The following is a 25,969-nucleotide window of genomic DNA, read 5'->3' on the forward strand; positions in this document are numbered from 1 at the left end:
TTTCTTATCTTGAGTCATTACCAGATTTCATTTTCCACTCAGTGGAAGAAGCTAATGAACTGCATTGATTTAGAAACACTCAGGTAGCAAAATGCTCCATCTTTTCAGTTCAGCTGCTCAGAATGCCCCCAAAGATGGCACCGATATGAGAGAGATGTTTTTTAAATAACAACCCTCATACATATTTTAAAACCCTATCCTCCTTGGTGAAGCTATGTATTTCGAGCGCTGACCACCTCGACTGTGCTATCCGAGTCATGCTATTTTTGTCGGGGATCACTTTAATGCATTAACTTTAAGAGCATTTTGCTCTTCACATTACTTGGTGAATGCCTGTTTACAGCTCGGATGGTTAGCAGGATCTGTTCCACTACTAAAAAAAGCTACCTTTCTTCAAATTACATTTAATTACCTTCATTAAATGTTACCGCTTGTTCTGATTTGGAAAACGTAAATCACAGAGAATAAAAGACAACAGCATGGCTTATTGTTCATTGAATATTTTTTCCTCCTCCACTGTTTGTATTTCTTTAGGCAAATTTCCCCTTCTGGCCTGATGCCCAACTATTGTGTTGTAAACAAATAAAATGATAACACTCAGCTGGACAACCAGTGTTTGGCACGAAACGGTCAGAGCTGAGAGCAAACAGTAACATGTTATTTGTAAGTATCTGTTTCAAACAAGTGGCTGCATTCACTCTCCATTTTGGATTCCCTGACCACAGACAACAGAATGACTGAGATTTGCTTTCACAAATGCCTGTGCAACGTTAACTTTAACAATTCATCAGAACAGTTCACGAAGCAATGCATTTTAATCAAAAATTGACTGGCCTCCTGATGGGCAGAAGGTCTAACCCACCCCCCACAAAGTCTGGATGACTAAATGTGTTCAATTTACTTCTAATACTCCGGTGCAGCTGACCTTACCAATACAGATTTGGGTGGGCAGGTTTCTGCCAGGTAAGGGGGTTTAGCTTGTGGAACAGCTATTTATATCATAGGGCAATAAAGCGGATTTTCAGTTGATGTTCCTCCCCTTCTATGCTCCTGAAGTATGTGCTACTGAAGAGGAACATATGGGGCTTTAGTATCATTGGTGCTTAGAGACTATTATGATAGACATATTAATAACAACAAAGAGAAACAGATAAGATAGATGGATAATGTCAAGCCAGCATCTTTCAGGAGCAAGGTCTCTTTTGCCCCTGAAATCCACTGCTTTTACTCTGCAGAGATTTGGAACGGCATTCTTCTGTTATAGACACCATCCAATAGCAAACCTGGGATTGCTGAAACCAAAAGCCCAAGATCCAAATTTCATGCCCCAGGTGTCTCAAGGATAATCTTCTTATAGACGTGCTTGCTCATGCACACACAGCTCACAGCAGGCAAAGACATTCAAGAACTGATTGCTTAGCCTGCTTACACCATTTGTTCTTCAGGTGAAAACAAACATTCTCCGCTGCAAAGTAAACAGAAATGCGCACAAAGATTCATCTTGAAAACGTTTTGGACCCTGATAATTTCTAAAACATAGTAATAGCTTGCCACAAAACTCGGTATAAATCACTTGCCAAATACTACCTAAGGGAAAGAAGGAAGAAAATTTTGGCACTGGTAGAGGATAATACACCCTCGGAGAGACAAATTCACAGAAGCATTATAGGCAGGCAGAAATTGTGTGTGTTTGAAGGAGGCAAAGGGAATCTATTTCTCTTCTACTGCAGAGATTGAAAAGTAATATCCCACAGAATTTTTCCAGTCTGTAAACCATTTTATAAACCCAGCCTACCTCTTCTAACCCACACAGCACCGCGTGATGCTCTTGGAGCTACCAACCTCTTATTAAACATAAACTATGAAGAACAACAAGTTGAAGGCAGAACTAGAAGCATGTGAATCTTCTTTCTGACAATTTGGCATATCCATACAAGCAGAAGAACCAACAACAGCCTGGGTCATCAACTGTGACTTCAGGTCATATGATAACATAGGTGTCAATACTGGAACTTAGGCAATCAAAATGGGTGCATACATGCCTAAATGTGCATTGGATGCATCTGCTTAGGCACTGATATGAGAACTGGACACTAATTTCCAATAAGAAAGAAAACAACATACTATCGGTATGTAAATTGAGAGATTAAAAGGTTCTGCTAGTATAGGCAAGAGTCAATGTTTCCACATTTCCCAAACATAGCTGTAGTCAAAACTAATCTCTTTATTCCATATCCACAAGGGAAGGCATAGTGGCTGTATGGGCTATTACTGCCCTAACAGAAAGCATGCTTTCTCGATAGCTATTACATCAGTCTTTTAGTGAAAGAGAAAAAAGACAAAAAAGACCAGATCAGTTCTTTTAAAAGAATATGATGTCCAGCTTTGAACTTTTCAATATATAAAAGATATTTTTTTCCTTTACATTTGTATACTTCCACACTTTATAATGGCAAAGACGGCCTCTGGGTCGTACATTTTTTGGCAATAATGACTGACTTGAGTTACGGCCCAGGACTCTCACCTCTTCCAGCTGACAGGAAATGCCTGATGAGAGGTCAGTGTTGTTCAAATATTGATTTTTCTAAATGAAACCTAGAAGTTCACTTGATCGTCATAAATAGAAAATCAATAATGGGCATGCTGAAAATGGAGGGTTATTTTCCCTGATCTTTTCCCAAACTGTTTTTTTTACCCTCATCTTCTACTTTTTTGTTTTCAGATCCCGTTTCTCCTATGTATCTTTCAAATGAATAAGGGAGAATATCACCATATGACTGGAACACTCAACTAAAACCCATTCATCATTTGGGTGTCCACAACGCATTTCAAAATGTCTCGCCAGCTCCAATCAACTGGTCTTTGATCGTGCATGTCAGAATAAAGATCTTATTGCATTGTGGAGGAGGGACAGTGATTTCTCTATGACATTCGTCTGAGAACTACATAAGGCCATTCTTCCTTTAAAAGAAGAGAGAAAAAACAATAAATCACCCAATCTTCTCTGGTGTATTTTCATACCTTCCCTTTTTTCTTCTTTTTTGCCCTTCATTTTCACTCCACAGACAACTTAATATTTCCTGATATGCAGTCCCAGACTAATTATACTTTTTTATGATTTGTGACAAAATACCATGTCTCTGCTGTTGCCTCCTGCACTCTAAACATTTAAGGTATTTCCAAAGCTACCAAGTAGATACGGATATTCAGTGCCTATTTAAAGTGTCATTGGGCAGTAGATTTACTACCTGGCTGACATTCACAGTTTCAAACTATTTTAGGTCTGTTTTGCTGGTGGACAATGCCAATTGTATCCAAGTACTAGTAAGTCCACTACCCACAAATAGATTCTGTATGCAGCCAGCCATTACCCTGCCCTTGGCCTCCACTCCTTTCCAGAATTAAACTTCATGGTGTGCAGGGAAATGCTGTACATTTCTCTGCTGACTGTATTTGATGGGCATATCATAAAAACAAAAGCATAATATTAATGCAAGTGGTTGACTCATGGAACTCGCACACAAGATATTAGTGACTTAAAAATTACTGGATGTAACTGGGGGGCACTAGAGCAGCCTTCCCTTCCTTTCGACAGTACTGAGCTGAAGGGAGCATGGCTAGGTGCTCTGATTAGGGAGGAGTTCCTCCGCCACTGTTGATAACAGAGCATTTAGTTACACAGGGAGTTACACAAGGAGGTGCTAAAATGTATCAGCCCATCAAGCAAACCAAAGGCTCTCTCAATAGTTCAAGCTCTTCTTAAACAACTTTTTCCAAGGAAGGAATGGGGAGACATTACCAGCTACCATGGGGATTAGCTCCAAAAAGCCCTAAGCCAACACTGTGCTGTTTGCCTTTGTCCCATCTCCCATAGCAGACTGTAGCCAGCATGTGGTATGTTAGCTAATGCTGAGAGGTGTCTGTGTAAGGCAGAGGGGAGAAGGGAATCCCTGCTTGAGCAGGGAATGGTGAGGGGAGGGTGGGGCAGAGGGAAGCCAGGCAGACACTGCTGTACCTGCAGTCTCTGCCAGAGCTCCAGCCAGGGAGCAGAGGGGAGGGGCCAGCCCTCCTGGGCTGAAGCAGAGAGCGGAGCAAAGTATCTGGTATACTGGGGGACCCTGGGTTAAGTTAAACCAGGTAGATTCACAGAAGTCGGGTCGGAAGGGACCTTGTAGATCATCAAGTCCGACCCCCTGCCCTGGGCAGGAGAGAAAACTGGGCTCAAATGACCCCAGCCAGGTAGATATCAAGCCTTTTCTTAAAGACCCCCAGAGTAGGAGCCATCACCACTTCCCTTGGAAGTTGGTTCCAGATCCTAGCCACCCTGACTGTGAAGTAGTGAATTCGGATGTCTAGTCTAAACCTACTCTCTAACAATTTGTGGCCGTTATTCCTTGTTATCCCGGGGGGTGCTAGTGGGAACAGGGTCTCTCCCAAACCCTGCTGGTCCCCACTGGTGAGTTTATACATGGCCACCAGGTCCCCCCTCAGCCTTCTCTTGTGAAGGCTGAACAGGTTAAGGTTCCATAGCCTCTCTTTGGAGGGTCTGCCCTGCTATCCCCAGATCATGTGGGTGACCCTCCTCTGGACCCTCTCAATGCTGTCCACATCCCTCCTGAAGTGCAGTGCCCAGAACCGAACCGAACACAGTACTCCAGCTGAGGCCTGACCAGTGTCAAATAGAGAGGGAGGATCACCTCCTTGGCCCTGCTCGAGATGCATTTGTGGATGCACGACAAGGTACGGTTGGCCCTACTGACCGTGACCTCGCATTGTCAGCCCATGTTCATCTCGGAGTCAATAATGACTCCAAGATCTCTTTCTGCCACCGTGCTTTCAAGAGGGGAGTTTCCCAGCTTATAAGTGTGCTGCTGGTTCCCACTGCCCACGTGCAGCACCCTGCACTTGTCAGAATTGAAACCCATCCTATTTTCGTTAGCCCACCCCTGTAACCTGTCCAGGTCGTGCTGTAATCTGTCCTTCCCTACTAGCATGCCTGCCTCACCCCAAATCTTGGAAGGGGTATGGGACAGACATTGCATAAATCAGTTTGACCCAAACTAATTAAGTCTGATACTGCATTCAACCAGGCTTATTTCAAACCGATTTCAGCCATTTTCAAACGGGTTTATATGCACTGAACATCTGTTCTGTTACAGGTTTAAACCAGTTTCTGACCGCTTAAACTGGTTTGTGTGTAAAGTCTGTCCCTAGCCTCTATGGTCAGTTTAATCTTGGTGCTTTTATGGGATTTTTTGAACATTCTTCTGAAGCAGAGAGCAACTCTCAAAGATGGAAAAATAGGTTAATTGGACACATGGTCTGAAACAGGTTGGTAATTTCTATGGTTATTTTTGAGCCATTGGTTATAATTGTTTAAAACAACAAGCTGTTTCTTGTTTACATTTAAACCTATTTTTGTTCCACCTTAAAACTGCCCTAGCTACAGGGAGAATGTATTATCTAGACTAGCAGTTGTCTTCCTCCCTGCAAATCTACTTATTTTTAGCTTGCTAGCATACACAAGGGACCTGAGATTTTTACATTTGTGGATCTTATCCAGGACAGACTACAACTATCTACACTAGCAAGAAAAACTTTTCTTTGAAAGAAGGATGACATTTACTTAAGAGCAAAATAGTATATTCCTCAAATTTTACTGATTTTGCAGGATAAGAATCCTGTTTTTACTTCCTCCTCAGTGAAAAGAAAATGCAGTTTCTAACCCAACAGTACTCATTCATACACTTATATGGAGTAACAATAATGAAATTACTACTCAACGGATGTAGCCCCAAATCACTACTCATAACAGATGTAGCCCCAGGCAGTATGGCTACTCCCACTGAAGTCAATGGTACCATTCCATTTGATATTTGATTGCAAAGGTGAGTAATACTGGATACCCAATGTAGCTAGTATAAAAGTTTTTCTTGGTGGTTCTCATTTTGTTATTTGCTATGGTGAAATGAGCAGTGGGGAATCTAGCTATAATGTGCAAGTGGCCTGTGTAAGGGCAATGAAAGACATTAAATCTGCTGCCATTTCATTCAGTATCCTACATGCTGCTTTCACAATCCTATTCATATGCAATGACAAAAATGCTTAAGGACCCATTCTTTTTGTTGAAATGGGTTTATCAAATGAAGCCCTGACTCCTGCTAAAAGTTCAGCAAGGAAATTGAGAAACATCTGCATAACTTACTTTGTATTGAATAAGCCCTTCATGGGTTTCTTTGTGTTCCTGGATGAGCTTAGAATCAGCAGCCATTATTTCTTACTCAAAATAACATTATTATGCTCCTACAATACCCATGGGGTTCAGAAACTGGTTATGATCTGCTCTCACAAAATGCTACTTTAGTTTCTAGCATTCAGCTCATAATGTTAACCATGTTCTCTGAAAAGATGATTAACTCTTATTCAAACAAGGAAGCATTAATGGGAAACAGCGTTTCCTATAGCAGTGTTCAAGAGCAAACTGTACCACATACAGTACATTTCTGGTAGAATATGCAGTAGTGCAAAAGTTGTATTAGAATTTAGAAGAGAGAGCTAACCAGTCATCCATTTTTAAGCCATCTCATCTATATCACTGCAATAAAATTCTCAGGCAAAAAATGCCTTAAAATAGAATTAAGGTTAAGGGAACAGATCAATAATATAGGGGAAAACGCAAAAAGTTACAGTAAAAAAAAATACAAACCTAAGATAGCCAAAAAAATGCTAACTCTCCTTTTAGGACATGACACAATAGCTCTGCAATAAAAACCATGTAGCATTTGCATCCCCAGAGTACATAAAGCTGACTTTTAAAGATGTATTCTGCTTTTGCCCCTCTGTGGTGTCTTTATCTTGCACAGTTACTCTTACTCCTGGAAATAACTACCCTGAGGGCATGTCTACACGTGATGCTATGTCACTGAAGCAATGCGCTATGGTGACGTAGAGCCAGCAGGCACAAACGGTGATGCTGCAGCCACGTCGCTGCAGCAACGCTCCCTTGGTATGGCACGTTGCTACGGTGACGCAGAAGCTAAAAGTAACTATGTGCTGCCACCGCTGTTCAGTATGGGCTGTTACCGTGCCGTCATTAAGTACTTCCAAAACAACGTCCTATTGGAAGTACTAAGTGATGGCACAGTAACAACGGTGCTGTAGGGGCACGTGTGGTACATGAAACTATTTGTACAAGTAAGACCTACTCGCATAAATTGAAACGTTAATGCTGATAGTACTTATATACATCAAGATAGAATAAAATATATAAAACCACAACAGCAGTTTCATGGCCATTGTAGTAGCTCTGCTGGATAAATTATACTGTCAATTCAAGTGTGCTTGACATTGTAAAGATTTCAAAACACAAGCAGAGAGGAGAGTTTTTACCAACAAAGTAATTACTTCTTTTGGACTCAACAGAACTGCAATTACTTCATGTTAGGGTGTTGTCATTTTTTTTTTTAAGTTATATAACATTGCTATACGCAAAGGGTGCTTTTCATACGTAAAACTCTCCTGGCAGTTTTATGTTTTATAAAAAAATAAAATCAGAAAGCACCAATCTCAAAGCTATGTATTAAATGCTCCAGTATGTTTTGCTTTTAAATTTAAGTTGTTTTTTAATCAGAGGCCAATGAAGGAGGGCCACCCACATGATCAGGAGTCTGCAGGGCAGGCCCTACGAGGAGAGGTTAAGGGACCTGAACCTGTTCAGCCTCCACAAGAGAAGGCTGAGGGGGGATCTAGTGGCCTGTTACAAACTAGTCAGGGGGGACCAGCAGGCATTGGGGGAGTCCCTGTTCCCCTGAGTACTACCAGGAGTGACTAGAAATAATGGTCACGAGCTGGCAGAGGACAGATTCAGGCTAGACATTAGGAGGCGCTACTTCACAGTCAGGGCGGCTAGGATCTGGACCCAACGTCCAAGAGAAGTGCTGCTGGCTCCTACCCTGGGAGTCTTTAAGAGGAGGCTAAATGAACACCTTGCTGGGGTCATTTGACCCCAGCACTCTTCCCTGCCATGGCAGGGGGTCGGACTTGATGATCTGCTCAGGTCCCTTCCGACCCTACCTACTATGAAACTATGAATATGCACCAAAAACTGCAAAGCAGGGACGTGTATGTTCCTCCCCTACACCTACAGCTCTCTCTTAAAACAATTTTAGCACTTCTTTCACCAAAAATACAACAAAAAAAAGGAGGCAGAAAATTCTCAGAAGTACTTGAGCACTGGTAGACATGCACATTCTTGATGAGGGCTGAGCAGTCAGAGTTGAGTGCATGCCATCTTATTTTGCATGCAGATATCGGTTGCTATAACCATGAAAGCAAGATTTGTGTTTTATTTGCAAAAACTAGAGCCTAGAATTCCATATTTAGTCATACAATAAGGGCTATAGTAATATTAAGGTTTCTGGTGGCACATGCTGCAGCCACATGCACTGCCCTGGTTTTTTCTGCCGTGTTTTTTTTAGATACCGGGATTTCCTGGTATCTAATTTTGCCCCTGCACTGCAAACATGCAGCGCAGAAAACAGATTTATGAGCACCACTTGCATTTTGCAGCACCTCAAAAAGCTCTGAAGTGCCACAAACTGCACGTTCCTGCTAATGGCGATGTGGCCTCATAGGTTATATTTCATAATTCCTTGCACAAGTAAGCTGACCCACTGTGAATTCTTTCCCTGGGGACCATAAGACTATAGCCTTCCTTTCCAGAGCACGCAGGGGAAACTGTGGGTAGGCAGTGGAAGATAAGTGCACTCAAGCTTAGGTAGCTTGGAGATACACTTTGGAGTGGTCGTATTCACAGCTGGTGAGTGGTGCTTCATTAGCTCAAGTTTACCCTATGTCCCAACAGGACAGCCAAATGCAGCCCAGCCCAGCACTCAAGTTAAGAGTTTTTGGGTGTGCATAACAACACTTCAGTAACTTACCTGGTGCTCTTAAAACTCGAAGCCATGTATCACTGCTTTTCTACTGTGTTCACCAGCAAGGATATCAGTAAAGGTCAGTTAACTGGGGTGGGGGTGTGAATTGTATTGTTGCATGGTTTCCTATTCTTCAGGAACTTGTCTTTGGGGGGGGGGCATTTTTAAGTTCACAATGGCCACGTCCAGACATGCAGGGGCACATGCTTGCAGCAGCACAAATTGCCGCAGTGCATGCCCCTGCATACATGTTTCACTGCACGACAACCCGTCCCTCAGTGTGCAAACTGCCCACACCCACCTCCTCCCAGCTCGTCAGCCAGGAAGAGCTGGAGGTTGGGGCCAGCACCGGTGCCCAGCACCAGTCTTACCTGGTGGCCTGGAGCAGCAGCGGCACACATCAGGCAGAACAGAGGCCTGGCTGGCAGCCAGTGTTGCTCTGGACAGCCTGGTCTCTGTGTGTGCCAGCGCACGCTTGTTATGTGTGCATTGCACTGCTTTTTGTTCCATTTATTTTTTATTTGGCTACCAGGTAGCAAAAATCCCAGTAGCAAATTTAGGCCCCAAGCTGTGAATTTGCAACACGGGACATGATTTAACATTCACTGAATGTGGTTTTTGCTGCCATAAATTGCACACGCCTGCATGTTAACCACGCGGCCAATGGGAAATTGCACGCGGCCAATGGGAAATTAGGCATCCAACTCTCATTCAAAGTCAGCTCCCATTTATGCTCTTGAAAATCTACTCTTAAATCAAAGATCACAGTAGATTTCAAATGAGTTACCAGGCAAGGTATATGAAATATTCATACGAAAATCTGAAATGCTTCCAAGGGACGTATTTTCTGAGTTTCCCTGAAACTGGTATTTCATTCTGTTTTCATGAACCGTTTATAGTCTGCCTCACTGTCTTCAGTTTGATGCCACACGCTTTCACCAAACACTTCTTCAGACAAAATTATTTTCATTGTGAAAACATGGGGGGAATAAGATCAGAGTTTTCATCTTTTATAGCCAGCTTTTTGTTTTCCAAAAAAACCCTTAAGGACACATGGAATTTCTGGGGTCCCAAATGAATATGGTTCACAGTCTACTGCTAATAATACTGAATTATGTCTCTACTAGCACACTCCTTTAAATTTGCCACTCTAAATTTGCCACAGCCAAGGTTACAGATCCAGGGAGGGAAGCAACAGCTCCTAGCAAAGCAGGTTTATAGTCCAGGTCTGCCTCCATTTTATCACATTGAAAATAACCACAGAAGAAATAGTGTAGACTAGCCACCTGCATTTTTTCTGCCAAATCACCTAATTTGAGCAGATGCATGACGAACAGATCCAAGGAGGTGATACTTCCCCTCTATCGGGTGCTGGCCAGACCGCAGTTGGAGTACTGCGTGCAGTTTTGGGTGCCGCACTTCAAGAGGGATGTGGAGAACCTGGAGAGGGTCCAGAGAAGGGCCACCCATATGGTTAAGGGCTTGCAGACCAAGCCCTATGAGGAGAGACTGGGGCACCAGGACCTCTTCAGCCTCCTCAAGAGAAGGTTGAGAGGCGACCTTGTGGCTGCCTATAAGTTCATCACGGGGGGACATAGGACACCTGAAGAAGAGAATAAACCACATCTACAAGAGGGAGGGGGTTACAAGAAATAATGGCCAGAAGCTAGCAGAGAGCAGATTTAGACTGGACATTAGGAAGAACTTCTTCACAGTTAGAGTGGCCAAGGTCTGGAACGGGCTCCCAAGGGAGGTGGTGCTCTCCCCTACCCTGGGGGTCTTCAAGAGGAGGTTGGATATGCATCTAGCTGGGGTCATCTAAACCCAGCAGTCTTTCCTGCCTATGCAGGGGGTCGGACTCGATGATCTATTGAGGTCCCTTCCGACCCTAACATCTATGAATCTATGAATCTATGAATTGCACACAAAGTAGGCCTAGAACATCCTAAGCATGAACAAGGTTAGCATCCTCACCATTGTTATGACAGCACTACAGCAGTCCAAGTGGACATTTTTAGTGATACAGAGCAAGAGCAATGCAATCCTATAGAGAATCAGGCCCCCATCCAATGCCATGTCTACTGGACCATGTTGTCTCTCACCGATTCACTGATAGGACAATTGTGATTCTATATCCTGGATTCAAGTCACAGCATAGTCCCTTCCCTTGTGTCACATGCTCTTCTTTGGTTACCTTTATTTTCCCATGTTTTAACCCAGACCTTATTTTGTGGGCATATACTTTTCTCTCCCTTAGTATAGATGGAAATTGGAAAAATAAGCTAGAATTATCCCAATGGAAAGATCCCTCACTCTGCATCAAACATCAAAGAAGCAATGCTTGCAGGCTTCAAAGAATTCCTCAGTGACTGCAGACCTATCTCCAGAGCTGCTAACTTAAAAAACTAATTTCTGCTTAAATGAATACATCCCCATTATGAGACAGTTATGTATAAATTTAAATGCAATATTATTGCTTCATTGATACTGGCTCAATCACTGAAAAATTTACAAAATGAATTAATGGTTAATTATCTTTTCGTATTCACCTGTATATTCCTATTAGAGACACAGAAAGTTATTACTGTATGAGCACACTGAATACATTTCCTATACCATTTTGAAGCCATCTCTTCATTCAAAATATGCTCTCCAGTCCCTAGGTAATTACAGGGAGCAAGATTGGAGCCTTGGGCTCTTGCTGTTCAAAATTTAAAATCAGATTTTTTTTTTTAACTATAGAAGGGTATATTAACATTAAAAGAGTATTACAATGTAGCAAACATGAAAGAAGAGATCAACTTTAAATATATGTACGCTTTTCTTGTTGTTTCATGAATCATAATGCTCATTAATTTATGGTCTAAGGAAGAACTAATTACTCTAATCAGCTCTACCTTCACTCAGAGTATCTCAGTGTTCTGTGGTTGGAATTTAAATACATGGCTTGATAACACAGACCTGCAGTTCTACCCCCTCTGGTATGATCTTGTCAAATCTTATCAGCTAAATGGGGTCAGACTCAGTCAATACTTGGACAGAAGATCTCCAAGGAAGTAGGTGGTGATTCAATAAAGTAGCATTCTTCTCTCTTGGAGAGGGGATTATTAAACTAAGGGTCTCTTGAATAAGATTTAAAACAAACACCTATAGTCTTGATTCCTTTGAGTCATTAAAGATTCTAGAGTATTCATTGCAGCAACAGGGTATTAACACTAGTACCCTGGACAAATGGCTACTTGGGTGTTTTTATTTTAACCCGTGTAAATTCCTGTATGTGCTTCTGGACAGTATTCACAGGTACTACAGTGACAACTGAGTCAGAGAATTTACATACAACACAGTAAAACTGTATCCAACTCTAGGGCTAAGTACAGACAGTCAAAAAGCCCGAGGCTGAATCGATTTGATCTTCACAGGTTAGTCTAAGCAAGGTTAATCTATTGAGCTGATAAGCAAGTGAACCAACATTCACTTTTGATTCCGGAAAGGCAGCCACATGCCTGCAGTGGCTCAAGCCAGAAGTTGGAGAGTGCTAAAGCACACCTCCCTGCTCAGTTGGAGCAGACAGCTTGGACCAATGCTTCCCCACCCATCCTGTGAAGGAGGGATTTCCGGGGGAGGTGCAAAGCACCTTGGGATGCTGTGGGCCTGTGAGTTAACTTGAATCTGGAAGGGATCTGTGACAGAAGTTCAGTAAATCAATTTAACCTAAATCAGTTAAGTCTGATACCACATCCAGGTGTATCTTTAACCGGTTTTGGCCATTTTGAAAGCAGTTTCTGTGCACTGAACTTCTGTTCTGTTACAGATCTGAACCAGTTTCTGATCATTTGTGTGTAATTTCTGTCCCTAGCCCAGCTGTTTCCAAACTCCGTTGAACTGCTGTTCTTTCAGTGACAGATTACTGAAATTAGAAACACTGTATGTCACCATACAGGCGGCTTGTAGACGTTAAAACAAGCAAACAAACCAGCCAACAGAAAAACCCCACACTTTACCAGAAGTAGCATATTACTTTGACCCAGCTCCACAGCATTTGTATAGATTGGGCGCTTTAGCAGGGCTTTTTGATGCTTTTATCTAAAGCTTATTCAATCAGCTATTATACAAAAGCACATTAAAAAGCCCCACTAAAAGCACCTGATCTATACAGACATTGGGCAAGCCTGGTCCAACTAACGCAATGCCTCTTTTGGGTGTGTGCTGGGCTCCGTGTGGGAGCGCACCCAGTCTGAAGTAAAGCACTACTTTTTTTTTTTTTAATGTCTATAAGCAGCCACAGTGTTTATGGGTTATAAGTCCATCAGTAGAGGATTTTAGAACTCACATACATGCAAGGAAATATTAGATTCAATAAGGAAGATCTTTACCAGCTGGCCATTATACTGATTAGTGGTGGGTAAATAGTTTCAGAAAAAATAACCACTTTTAGAAGTATCTCCCATTTTTTAAACCAAAGAAAAGCAGAAGCACTTCAACAATTTTACATATTCAGACATATCTTTTCCTCACTTTTTTGTTTCCCACCAAGAAAGGATAAGAAATTCAAGAAATGCAGGAGAGGTCTGTTCTTATGCCATTCACAGCCCAGTTTTGGGAGATGTAAGGCAACTTCAGGTAACACTTTCCACTTTGATTGGGCCTTTCATTTGAGAGACTCAAAAGCATTCTACAAATAGTAAGTGACAAATTTTGCTCTCAGTGGTGCTGATGTCAATGGTGTTACTATGGATTTCACTTGCATTTAACTGAGATTGTGTTTTGTTTCTCATGTGTCAGGTAGATATTATTCCATTTTACAGCTGGAGAACTTCAGGCTCAGAAAATTCATAGGACTCATTCAAACTTCACAGGGAATTGATAGAGACTCCTGCTCTATTCTTTCCTTCTCTTGTTTTACCTCTTTTCTGCTATGCCTGGGGTATTATAGGAAGTAGACTCAAGCACAGGAGTGCTCTGAGCTTTGTTCAGCACATGAAACATAGGCCCTTCCAAGATTTAGCCTGAGAGTAATGCTCTTGAATTGTGCTTGTCAGCCATAAAGAGATTCATCTCTGGCATCTGACAAGACTTCTTACATGTATACCATGATCCAGAAGATCAATAGTTGTCCGCTAAGGCTAAGAAGTACATTCAGGGTCCCTCTAATTCATGTCCTCTGCCCTAATTGCTGGGAATAGGTGGACTAGAGGAGGAGTGAATGTACGGACTTGTTGGTAAGCAGCAGTCCCAGGCAGAGTGAGGAGGCAGTATCAACATGGCCTAGGGGAGCCAGACAAGGATTTCACTGCTGAGACTGCACCTTGTAGTACAGCCTGTAACTGTGGTGATGACAGATGTTGGAGAAGATGTGATTCTCCAGCAATATTTTATAGGGACTGGGAAACAAGTTAGAATATAATTGGCCCAGTTAAGTAAACAAGGCAGACAAGAGCCATTTGTGCCATTCATTCAGCACCCAAAACTCTCTTGTGATGAGGGGAGGGGAAAAAAAAGAAGTGATATTCAATCCTAGCCCATAAATCCTAGTGACTAGTTCTTTCTAGGAACGATGAGTATTGTACTGCTAAGAAGAAAATGTTTTAACATTTCATAAATAAATACATACAACCTATTTATCTTCCACCTCCCTGCTAGTCCTAGAGCTGCCATGGCTTCCAAGCCTCCTGCAGATTACAAGAACTATGCTTACATGTTCAGGGAAGAGACACGATACCACACCTATTATGTGATCCATCACATTACAGTTTGAATTCCAAAACCAAGTACTGAATGCTCAGTTATTCATTGAACTCAATCCAGCAAGGGAAAAAGCAACACACCCAAGTCACATGTTTATTTTAACTTCAGTACTATTGATGATACCCTTTTGGTATCATCTAGGCCATCAACTACTTTTTTGTCTGGGTATATGCTCCAATTGTTGAATTATCGGAGTACCCCCAAATAATTAAAAAAACAGGAATGCTAATATGTGTTTAGTATTCATCCCTGCGTGACAGTCTCTTATGTGAAGAATTTGCTCACAGAGAGATAAAGTTTCTATTTAGCTTTAAATGTAGCAAGACGTGTGATCACTGTCTCATACAGGCATGGGCAATTTCAATTAGTCGGGATTGCCAGTGCTCTCTCCTTTCTGTTCTATCCTCTGCTCTGTTGTCTACACACTCCCAGTGTGCTCTGCTCTAACAGCCAGCAAGGGCAGAGGTCAGAGTCATTACTGGCCCTGATCATTTGCATTCCTAAAGTGTGTAGATGGGTCATTTCTTGAAAAAGGGCTCCTACTTTTGGCTCTTTGCTAAACACTGAGAATGCCTCAGGCTCAGAAAACAACACCTTCTACTACCAGGCTGAATGAAGTGTTCAACAAAGCAATTATTTTTCTCTAGATAAAGTCTACACGGTATGAATTGGTTGTCTCTACACCAAAGGGAAAGATCTTTTTGCCTTCTTAACCACCACTTAATAGATTTCTAAAAATACGTTGGGTCTGTGAGAATATTTCTATCATTGTGGTTACAGTTTGCTCCCTTCCTACTTTTTCTGTCAGAAGTCACCCAAAAAGCAAGGGGGGTTAAACTGGGCAGTTTAACAGGCCTTCTGGTGTAAGGGTGTATAAGGAAGCCAGAGAGTAGCTGTAGCTCTCACCCATTCTTCTCCTGGCCCACTTGATTGGGAAAAGTGCTATAGATGTCATTTAAAAATGTGTAGTTGACCTAGTCAGTAATATTTTACTGTGGTCTCAGGCCACTGGAGTGGGGCTTAGAAGCAGCTGCTAAAGGCAGAGGTTGGCTGTAAATGATAACTAGACAGCTATAGATGCATCTTTGGGCATCTGCTGGATTAAGAAATGAACCAGCTTCTATTAGATCAGTGAGAAAATTCAAAGATCCAAAAATAAAACCTCCAATTTTATCCACATCCTCCTTTATTTACATCATACATCAACTAGATTGAAACATAATCTTATCCCTGTCCCCAACTCTAGGGCCTTTTCCTTTTGTGATACTCCTGACTTAAAAGCAACTTCCTATTGAGTGGAAAGTAAAGATGTAGCCAGAACTTATCTAATAATAATAATAATAATAATAATAATACTTTTGAGGGTAATTACCAAGCTGTTGCCGTGGAGCTCTATGATTGAAGATGTTGAGTGGGTTGGAGCACATTTTAAATCTTTGAAACTTTTCTATAGCTATTTAATGGTATTCACAAGTTTATACTGTATAAATACTTTTACATTAATGAGACTATTCTTAATAACATATAGGAAATCAAAAACCTTTTAATCATCAGCTCTGTTTAATTTACAGAAATTAAATTATTAATATTTTTCATCATTTCTGGATTTTAATGACTATTTACTCTTTTCTTCATTTAAAAAAGCCCCCCAATGTTTTCATTAAAAGTAGTCCAGCACTCTGTCAAAATGGAAGCTATTATACACTTCTTTTCTTGGAGGATCTCCAGTTCTTCATTTAAGGGCCCTCACTGAAATTCTCAATAGGTTTTTCAGTGAAAATGGGAAAAATCTGCTTTTGCCTTTTGATTTGGGCTTGTCTGGTTCCAAAATACAAGTGTCAGATTGCTAAATGCCACAATCCTCTCTGAAAGATAGGGTCTTGAGTCTGAATAAAATTAAAAACCCTAAAGCATCTGAACATGCAGATTCCTAGCAATTAGATGCAAACCCAGCTTAATACTTGCATAATAATGGAGAAAGTTACATTTTTGAGGTTCGATACTTGTACTTTGCTATTGTCTTTAAAACCTGTCTTTAAAAATTAGGGGCCTTTGGGTAAATTGTTTCATTGCTTTACACTGTACAGTACTTTTAAAAATAAAATTTGAGATTCTCCTTTATACTTCTATTTGCCCCATATTTTGGGAGATCCACAGTCACAGCCTGAGTGGGCCTCAGAGATTGGCTCTATTAACCCTCCAAGCAATGGCTGTTTTGATATTTTGACCCTGGCATCTAAAAATGTATGGTTTCTACAGTAACTTTCACATCAAGCATTTGTTAGAAACACCTTCCTGCCCTAAGCAGTTAATCAATACTTATACTGGAGAGAATTAGAAGGTAATTCACTTTTACCAAAAATGCAATATGTACAGTACCACTGCCACGTTAATGTGACATTGCTTAATCTGAAAAACAATCAATTTTGTGTGTGCCTGTAAAATTATGGTATTTAAGTTACATAAACTGGCATCTCTTGATTATACTATTGATTTGAATGGAATGAACTATTAAAAAAAAGTTAGCAGAGCAGTAATTAGGAGGGTTCAGCAATAAATGGGATTAAGGACTTCACATTTCACACAACCTATAATCCACAGAAAACAAGGGAAGAAAAAGGCAGAGCTTTATGCAATTTGGACACAAAAACTAATTGTTGTATCTGGAAGATCCCTGAACAGGCTGTCCCCAAACCTTGTAGTTCCTGGGCAAACAAAAAACATAAAATTTGAAATGGGATAATCTCTCATTTAAAGTAATAGTTACTAATTTTTACACTCCATAAACTTCTCTACAACACCATAAAACAATCCGGTATCTGGATGTATGGTGCTATATCTGAACTGGATTGGTGATCATGTAGAAATGTATGATTTCAATATTAGCAATTAAGTAAATGGAAGTGATCCCAGTTACTAGCCAATAATATTTCAATAAATATAAAGTTCTAAATATAAAAATGGCAGATTCCTGTGTATTACTTAAGTGATATGTTTAGAGAAAATAAGAAGTGAATGGGCATGTTATTATTCACAATGCCATTTGCATAAGGTTCAAGTGTATTATGTGGCCTGCACAATTGTGGGGGCAGGAATTGCTTTTCATTTTAACAACTGTGTCTGATATATTTCCAAACTGTACCCCTTTTTAGACATATTAAGACCATAGTCAGAGGAAGATACATTTCTTTACATATTAATAAGCCATGAAGGTGTTCTGAACAAAATGCTGAACATTTAAGTTTCAAACAGTCTAGGTACTCAAGTGGATCCCGGTGTAGCCACTACATAATGTAGATGGTTATTCAGCATCATCGTTAATGGATCTAATTTTTCAGCACTACCTACTAGAGATTATGGGAATTTAATTTAAGTGGCAGAACACAGATGATAATATAGAATAACTGTAGGAAAAGAAACTAACTTTTGCTTTCGCTCTGCCTTCATAATCAAGGCTTAAGGAAAAAATGTCAGGGGTAGGCTGAAAGATATACTATTTAAAATGAAAATGCCCTGTTAACCTACTTGTATGCCCAACATTATGCATAAATTTGACAGAAGTCAGTAAGACTATTCTACCACTATATCCTTCCTGTCCAAATTAACATAGCTGTGAGAGAGTTTCCAAAAGACCACATTTAATATGGGATATGTTACTTTCAGAGACTATGGAACACAGTCTACAAAAGCCTTGCTACCATGGTTTGGGGGGGTTCAGTGCAAAGGTATTGGGAAAAATGAAGCGGGCAACGGGGATGTGGTCTTTAAGTAATACGTTTGTGGTGCTTGTTTGGACTTTGCCCCCAGACATCTGGCAGCAACTAGATTCTCCACAGGAACAAACATGCTTGGAGATGGCCATGTATTTTTTTTTATTTTAGAGAACTCAAAGGGAAATTAATTTTGATCCACTAAAATTGTTGGTAACTTTCAGACTACTTGAATGGGCTTCGGATCAGGCCTACCCTTTGGGGAATGCAGGGAAAACACTACCTTCCCCTTGCCAAAACTGCACCTGTGTCTTTGCCAGCCCCTGAAAGCCAAATGCACCATTATCACCCCGGCTTTCAGACAAAATAACATATGCTTACATATCACATGTAATTTACATTTGGTTACTCAGGTATTGAGGTAGAAGAAGATGAATTTATGTAAATATATTAGACTTCTATTTTGAATTGAAGGTTATCCTAGTTGGGTTTGAAGTTCATATTTATCTGCCTGCTTTGTATTTGCCATTTATGTTACTTTAATCAGAAATCTAATTACCTTAAATGGACAAAGAAAAGTCAAATAAGCACATTTTAAAGATGAAGAACATTGAGCATTTTCTCTCCCAATACTGACCAGCTTGAAGTTATCTATTGTGACCCAGAAAGAATAATGAACTTCCTAAGGATCTACAATAATTTCATTTTGAGGCAAATAGGGAGTAGCTGCATACTGATGTAGGACTGTAAATCACAATTTACTAGAATCCAGTATAGATTATAACAAGGGAATTAGATTTGAAGAAAAAAAAATCAAGAGCTGAACTACTTCAGAGTAAAGCACATGGGTGTAAATGTCAGCTGTCCACTTCTATCCCAGAGTAACTACTTGATTATTAATAGTTCACCATTATGTGGTAGGGGAATTATTAATAAATAATTCAGCTTATTAATTGATGCTAGTCAGTTGTTTTCAACCTTGTTTCCTTTGTGGACCCCTAAAAAATTTGAAATGGAGGTGTGGACTCTTTGAATTGGAAGTGTGGGTATTCGCATTAGGGGTGTGCGAAGCAGGCCCTATTCAATTCGGATTCGGCCCGAATCAGGGACAGTGATTTGCCAATTTGGATCACTGTCCCTGATTCAATTTGACTGAATCCAAATCTTAAGATTTGATGCTGATTCAGACAGACACAGATTTAAAAACATTTTTCTCCATACCTTGAGATAACAGGCATGGCTCATGATTGTTGCAATGCTGGGGCGCATGGAACGTCCCACAGGAGTGCAGGGAGAACCCTCCATGTGCTCAGCAGCAAACCCGGAAGCAGACTGGAAGTACTTCAGGTCCACTTGCAGGTCTGCTAAGGAGCGTGAAGGCCCCCTCCCCCTCCCCCCCCCAGCTCGGCTATGAATTACAGGGGGACCCCGGGTGCCCCCCCCCCAGACCTAGGAGGCACCAGTCACCAAGTCAGGCAGGGGGGGGGGAGGGGGGGGCCCTCTGCATGCTCCCTGGCAGACCCGGAAGTGGACTGGAAGTGCTTCTGGTCCACTTCCGGGTCTGATGATTAACGCACTGGGGAGGCCCCCGTGCTTCTGTGAGACGCTCCATGTGCCCCAGCACTGCAATGATCACAAGCCCCTGCTACCTAGAGATACGTAGAAAAAACATTTAAAGCTGTGTCTATGTCCAGATCTCAGAATCTTTCCGAATCGATTCGGAGGGTTCGAATTTGATTCGGAGACAATATAGGGTCCTGATTTGATTTGGATTCAGAGATTCAGCCACCAAATTGGGCTGAATCTCCGCCAAATCAAATCAGGGACCAAAGCATCGCACAACCCAATTTCACATACTCTTGATTGATCACAGTCATCTTTCAAGGACCGCTTAGACATAGTCTGTGAACCCTCAGGGATTCACAGACCACAGGTTGAAAACCACAGATGTAAGTAAAGCCAGTGGCTCTGGGTATCTTTTTAGGTGTAGATTTAAAATATTTACATTAAGGGACATTAATAAAGAAAGGAGCCTATTAATGTGACGTGTGGTATGATGCAAATTTCTAAGCTGTGTTTGAATAATGGCACCATATGTTCTCTCATGCTGTTTCTCTGTAAAATTGTATCTGTAAAAGGAAAAAAAAAATTCAAGATAAAGCAGACAAATGAATATGTGTAAACTGGAGTCACAATGCCAATCTGGAATGTATCTTTTAAGATTTTGTTTAAACATCACTGCACTGCCTTAGGGATATCAACTTGTATCTAAAGCAATAAATACATTCATTCCAATAATGTTGGAGGACTGCCCTCTGTGATATTTACAACTAGTGATATGAACGCTGGTGATCAGAAGGGTTTTATGGGACATAAGGAGCCAGATCACATCAATTTATACTGACTGATAACTCTATTTATGCCAAACCCACAGACGGATTTGCTCCAAGGAATTCACTAGGTCAGTATGCAGTCTCTAGGAAATGGGTATCTTAAAGGAAGGTCTAAAATTCTTATCCAAAATACCAGCCATATCAGGGGGAGGGAATTTTGGACTCCAAACCATGATACATTTATCTTCTAGAACACACGAATACTTAGACCTTGTACTGTTTGTCTAATGCATATGAGGTTTTAACTTTAGACTCATCCTGAATTTAAAACTGCTTAAAATTATGCTTGACATAATTCAAACTAAAAATTGATTGGCAAATACAGGGCAAATTGCTAGGGAATAATGAGGTTTGATGTCCAGTACCAAGCCCCTGTAAGAAAACAGATATTTTCACAGGAATAAGTTGTTACAGAACTACTTGCATTAGTTCTCTCATTATCTCTTTACTTTTGTACTCTAATATTTTGACTCAATTTGGCTTATTGATTTAGTTGTGCTTTACTTGACCTTACAGAGCAATCTGTGCTCTTTTCAAGTGCCACTTTGTATTGACTCTAGCATAAACCTATGACTTCTATAATTGGTTTAACAGTTCTTTGAGGCTGCTTTGTTTCTGATCAAGGCACCCACACATCCACTGAGAATTTAAAATAGTTTTGTTGTCAAAACCAATTATACCAGGAGAGTTAAAGCCAGTGTTTCATTTGAACAGTCACTCTCCAAAGGTACAGGTTAACAAGCTGTGCTACACCAAGGCACTTAGCTGGGCAGCAGATGGTGTATGAACACTGTCAACTAGCCTGAACCCTGAAAACCCACGAGCACTTCAGTTGAGGACAGCTTTGATCATTAGAAGCTGCTTACAGTTCAATAGCAAATGACCTATTATTCTCAGAAGGAATGAGCTGGTGCCACATTAAGTGGCTTTCTATCAAACATATCTTCCAGAAAAGATGTTTTTGTACCAAGATAATGTATTAATAGACAGCAGAACAACATAATTGAATTCTGCCCAAAGTAACGATATTTTAATGTGCGCTCTAGCAGCCAGGTAAAATTCAATATAAATCCTTCAGCTAGGCACAAGCATAGGCATAAAATAATGGATATGCAGTTACCTTTTTCAGAAACAAAGTAGCCTCAAATCTGTTACAACTAGAATCCACCAAAATATAAACATGCCCCATAATCAAACAAGGGACACAAATGACAGTAATTCACAAGATATGTCTCGCAGATCAGATATTAAATGCCAAGCAAACAAATGTTCTGCTGTATTAAGTGGCAAGCTGCAGAAAGGATGTGAATTATCCAAGTTAATGTACCAGTGCACATAGTAGGGAAGTGTCTGAATACATTTTAAACTCTGTATAACCTCCTCCTTCATACCCAAGCCACCTCCCTGCAGTCTGTTCAAAATGGAGCTGCTAGTATTTTTCTCCCTGAACATTGTTTTACTTAAGCATTGCTTTGAACATCCTCTTTCTCCTCTTCCTTTGCCAGTTCCCTCCCACGCCAGAACCATGTCCTCTAGTAATGAGAATAGATCCATCCTCCATGCTATTCCACCCCAGGTGTGTACATAGGTGCAATTCTCATCAATTGATGATCTCCCACACAATATTTCCCCCAAAACAAGCTGATATGGGATTACCACTGATCATTAGGGACCTACTTACCTCGCGGTGAGAGAAAGCCATGTCTGCGGCTTGGTTGCTGTCTGAAGAGCTGATTTTGTGGTCGTTTCATGGTGGTCCTGCCTCTTGTCGCTGATTTGTGGAGAGGCCCTGTCCCTCAGCACTGATCAGCAGAGGCCTCAGGGGGTGGAGAGACAGGGGAGCACCATCTTGACTGCTGCCTGCCCTTTGTGCAGCCCTGCCCCTTACTGCTGATTGGCAGAGACACAATGAGGCAGCAGCCATCTTGGCTGCTGCCCTTCATTCTGCCTTGACATCTGGCACCTTCCCCTCTGGAGTGGGCTACGAGGCCACAGTGGCAGTGAGGACTGCTGGCTCCCACTGGAGAGCCAGCATTTTATTTTTATTAACTTTTGGGGGGTTGAGTTCTTGGGAAATCGTGAAACTTTAAGTAGGTCCCCACTAATCATACAAAGAATTACTGTAAAGAAGACACTTTGTATAGGTCTTGAGTTCTCAGGTGACGAAAGTAAAGCTACAGTGCATCTTTTGAGTAACTCCCAATCACCATGAATGGCTACAGGATTTTGGCAGACAAGAAACAAACATGTTTTGGCTTTGGGAATATGTGTGTATGTCTGACCTTACTGCCTTCTATAGGCTGTCTCACGCAGGATGCATATATATTGTAACAGCAAAGTTTAACTGTAATATGTGCTAGCAAATATGTTCCATCTTGGTCCCAATACTACAGGGAACAAAAAACAGCAAGTGCTTTAGTATGTGCTAATAACTAGGAATATGTATATAAAGTCCCTAGAGGGTTTGTACTCTCATGACTAGTGCATACTAGTCATGAGAGTACATTACTAGTATGCACCACTAAACAGCACACCGCCCCATCATCACTACTGTTCTTTGTGCTAGCTAGATTAAGCTAGCCTGATACCATACCTTGCAGCCACTTGCTGCATAAACATACCCATACACAAAATGCCTGTTACAATAAGGCTACCCAAGGCTGGCCTATTACCACCAGGTAAAAAAGGGAGATCTCCTTTGATGCAAGAGGTAGAGGTCTATATTTTCTGAGTACTGCCTTCTCTGTTATGTGAGAGATTCAACTGGCAATTGCCTCTCTCATACAAGAGTGTGTATGATAGCCCTAGCCTTTCAAAGAACTGTGTGTTAACTCTAATTTGTGCCAAGGACTTAGGCTTGTTTGCATGTATATCTTTATTTTTAATTTAGTGCTATCTCTTCCTAAGATGATTTTTTTTTCTTTATTTTTTCTTTGCTTGTCTGGGACAATGTATGTGGAATGCAAGTCAGTTGCCCAAAAAAGGATCACATTTAGTATAGCTCTTACCTAATGCTTAGTAAAGTCAAAAGATTTCATAGTTGTTAAGGAAGCTTTTCTGACTGGCTTTCTATGATAACCCTACAAAGAGATGAAACCCCAATGTTTTTACACTTATTCTACAGAAAAGAAAATGAATGGGTCAAATACTGCCTAATCTGTACCTGAATAATCTCTTAAATGTAACTATCTCATGCTGGCAGGGAATTTGCTTCTAGAGAACCAAGGGCATGGCTACACTGCATAGCTTGCACAGAAGTGATTGCAGTACAGTGTGCAAATACCCAATCTAGATTTAAACAAACCAAGCCTCATTATAACGGGTTAATTTATCTTTAGGATGCTACTCTGATATAGCGTGTTCAGCTGACAATGATCACTACCTCCAGTGTTACACTTCAGAAGTGCAGACATTTATAAGAATGGCTGTATTTTTTGACAGATGCCTAGTTTAATTTCTTGATTAGGATGATTTAGTTAAGAGCCATCTCTTTGGGTAGTGTGACAGCTAACTCCCATTCATCATACTGAAAAAAGGACAGTTGAAATAGATGCAACAATGAAACTAATGATTACAATGATTCCCATTAACCATCAAATGAATGGTCCCACCAACTAACTGGAAAAAGTATTCTTATATATAATGCATCTATCAGTAATATATTTTAATCAGCTGGCACGTTTTTAAGTTTGCTTAAAAGTGAACTTTAGTCATAATTCATAATGGCAATGACTTGGCTATAAAGGCCTGACAATCGTTCATTTTCACCTACCTTTTCAGCTGACTGGGCAGTGCCAAAAAATATTGGAATGAAGGCAAGCCATACTATACAAGTAGTGTACATAGTGAATCCAATGGGTTTTGCTTCATTAAAATTCTCTGGGACACCCCGAGTCTTGATGGCATACACAGTACATGTAACCATTAGGAGAATGCTATACCCCAAGGAGCAAATGATTTGTAGATCCGTAATGTCACATTTGAGAACTCCTCTTGCCTGGTCAGGGTTCATAGTCTTCTGCTCATCATAATCTATGATGATGTTGGGTGGGTCAACTGCAAACCAAATGAAGACCCCTAGAAGCTGAACAGATATTAAACTTGAAGTGATTGCCAATTGTGATGTTGGGCTTATAAGCCTAGGTGCCGTCACTGACTTTTTGCCCTGCTCAAATATACGGTAGATACGGTTTGTTTTAGTTAAAAGAGCTGCATAACTGATGCACATCCCCAAGCCCAGGAAGATACGCCGGAAGGAGCATACCGCAACGTCTGGCTTGGCAATCATCAGGAAAGTAATTATATAACAAAGAAATATTCCCGTCAACAGGACATAGCTGAGTTCCCTTCCAGAAGCTCGGACGATAGGAGTGTCATTATATCTAATGAAGGTCGCCATTACAAAAATGGTGGCAATAATTCCAAGCATAGCCAAGAAGACTGGTATGACAGCCCATGGAGAATGCCATTCCAATTTCACAATGGGTATAGGACGGCATCCAGTGCGGTTCTCGTTAGGCCGCTCATTATAAGAGCAGAGAAGACAAGTCACCTCATCAGCCTGGTACTGGTACCCATCACAGAGCTCGCAGTGCCAACAGCATGGCATTCCTTTAACCATCTTCTTTCTAAATCCTGGTTTGCAAGGCTGACTGCAGACTGAGGATGGGATCTCACGTATGCCTTTACCCCACTGCATTTCCTCAATCTACAGGATGAAAAATGTGAAACAGACAGAGGCTGGTTATTTGGATTTTTACTCTAAGGCAGTGCTAAAAATCAAGGAATAATAATGGGTGCACATATTTAAAAAAAGAAACAACAAAACACAGACACAGGTGGGTTACTCTGTTTTCCTGGAAATTGCAGATGTCAACATTTTCTCATAAAACTCTACTCCGGATATTGTCATTACCATTGTATTGTTTTTAGCAAATTCCAACCCAAATGGACTCACTGCAATATGCAAAGCCTAAGAAAAAGAGGTACATTAAAAAGATATCAATAGAAAAAATGCTTTTTATTTTTTTTCATGGAGAACTCTTTTTTCATGGATTAGTAGGTACACGGTGATGAGGTAATGTGGAAGGCACGGCAGCAGCCACAAATAGCATTTTGAATTTTTAACGTACACCCAGAACTCAGATTTCCTACTGAGATAAGAACACCTGAGGCTTTCATTTTACTG

At 40.9% G+C, this 25,969-nt stretch overlaps 1 protein-coding gene across 1 annotated transcript in view; it reads right to left on the reverse strand.

The window, feature by feature from the left end:
* Positions 1-25,969, reverse strand: part of GRM7 (glutamate metabotropic receptor 7) — a 176,644-nt gene that overhangs the window by 97,902 nt on the left and 52,773 nt on the right. Inside the window, exon 4 of the mRNA XM_006024157.3 lies at positions 24,554-25,489. Coding sequence (XP_006024219.1) covers positions 24,554-25,489 — 936 coding nt within the window. The remainder of the gene's footprint in view (positions 1-24,553; positions 25,490-25,969) is intronic.

The sequence above is a fragment of the Alligator sinensis genome, unplaced genomic scaffold, assembly GCF_000455745.1.
Source record: "Alligator sinensis unplaced genomic scaffold, ASM45574v1 scaffold451_1, whole genome shotgun sequence".
Taxonomy (NCBI): Eukaryota; Metazoa; Chordata; order Crocodylia; family Alligatoridae; genus Alligator; species Alligator sinensis.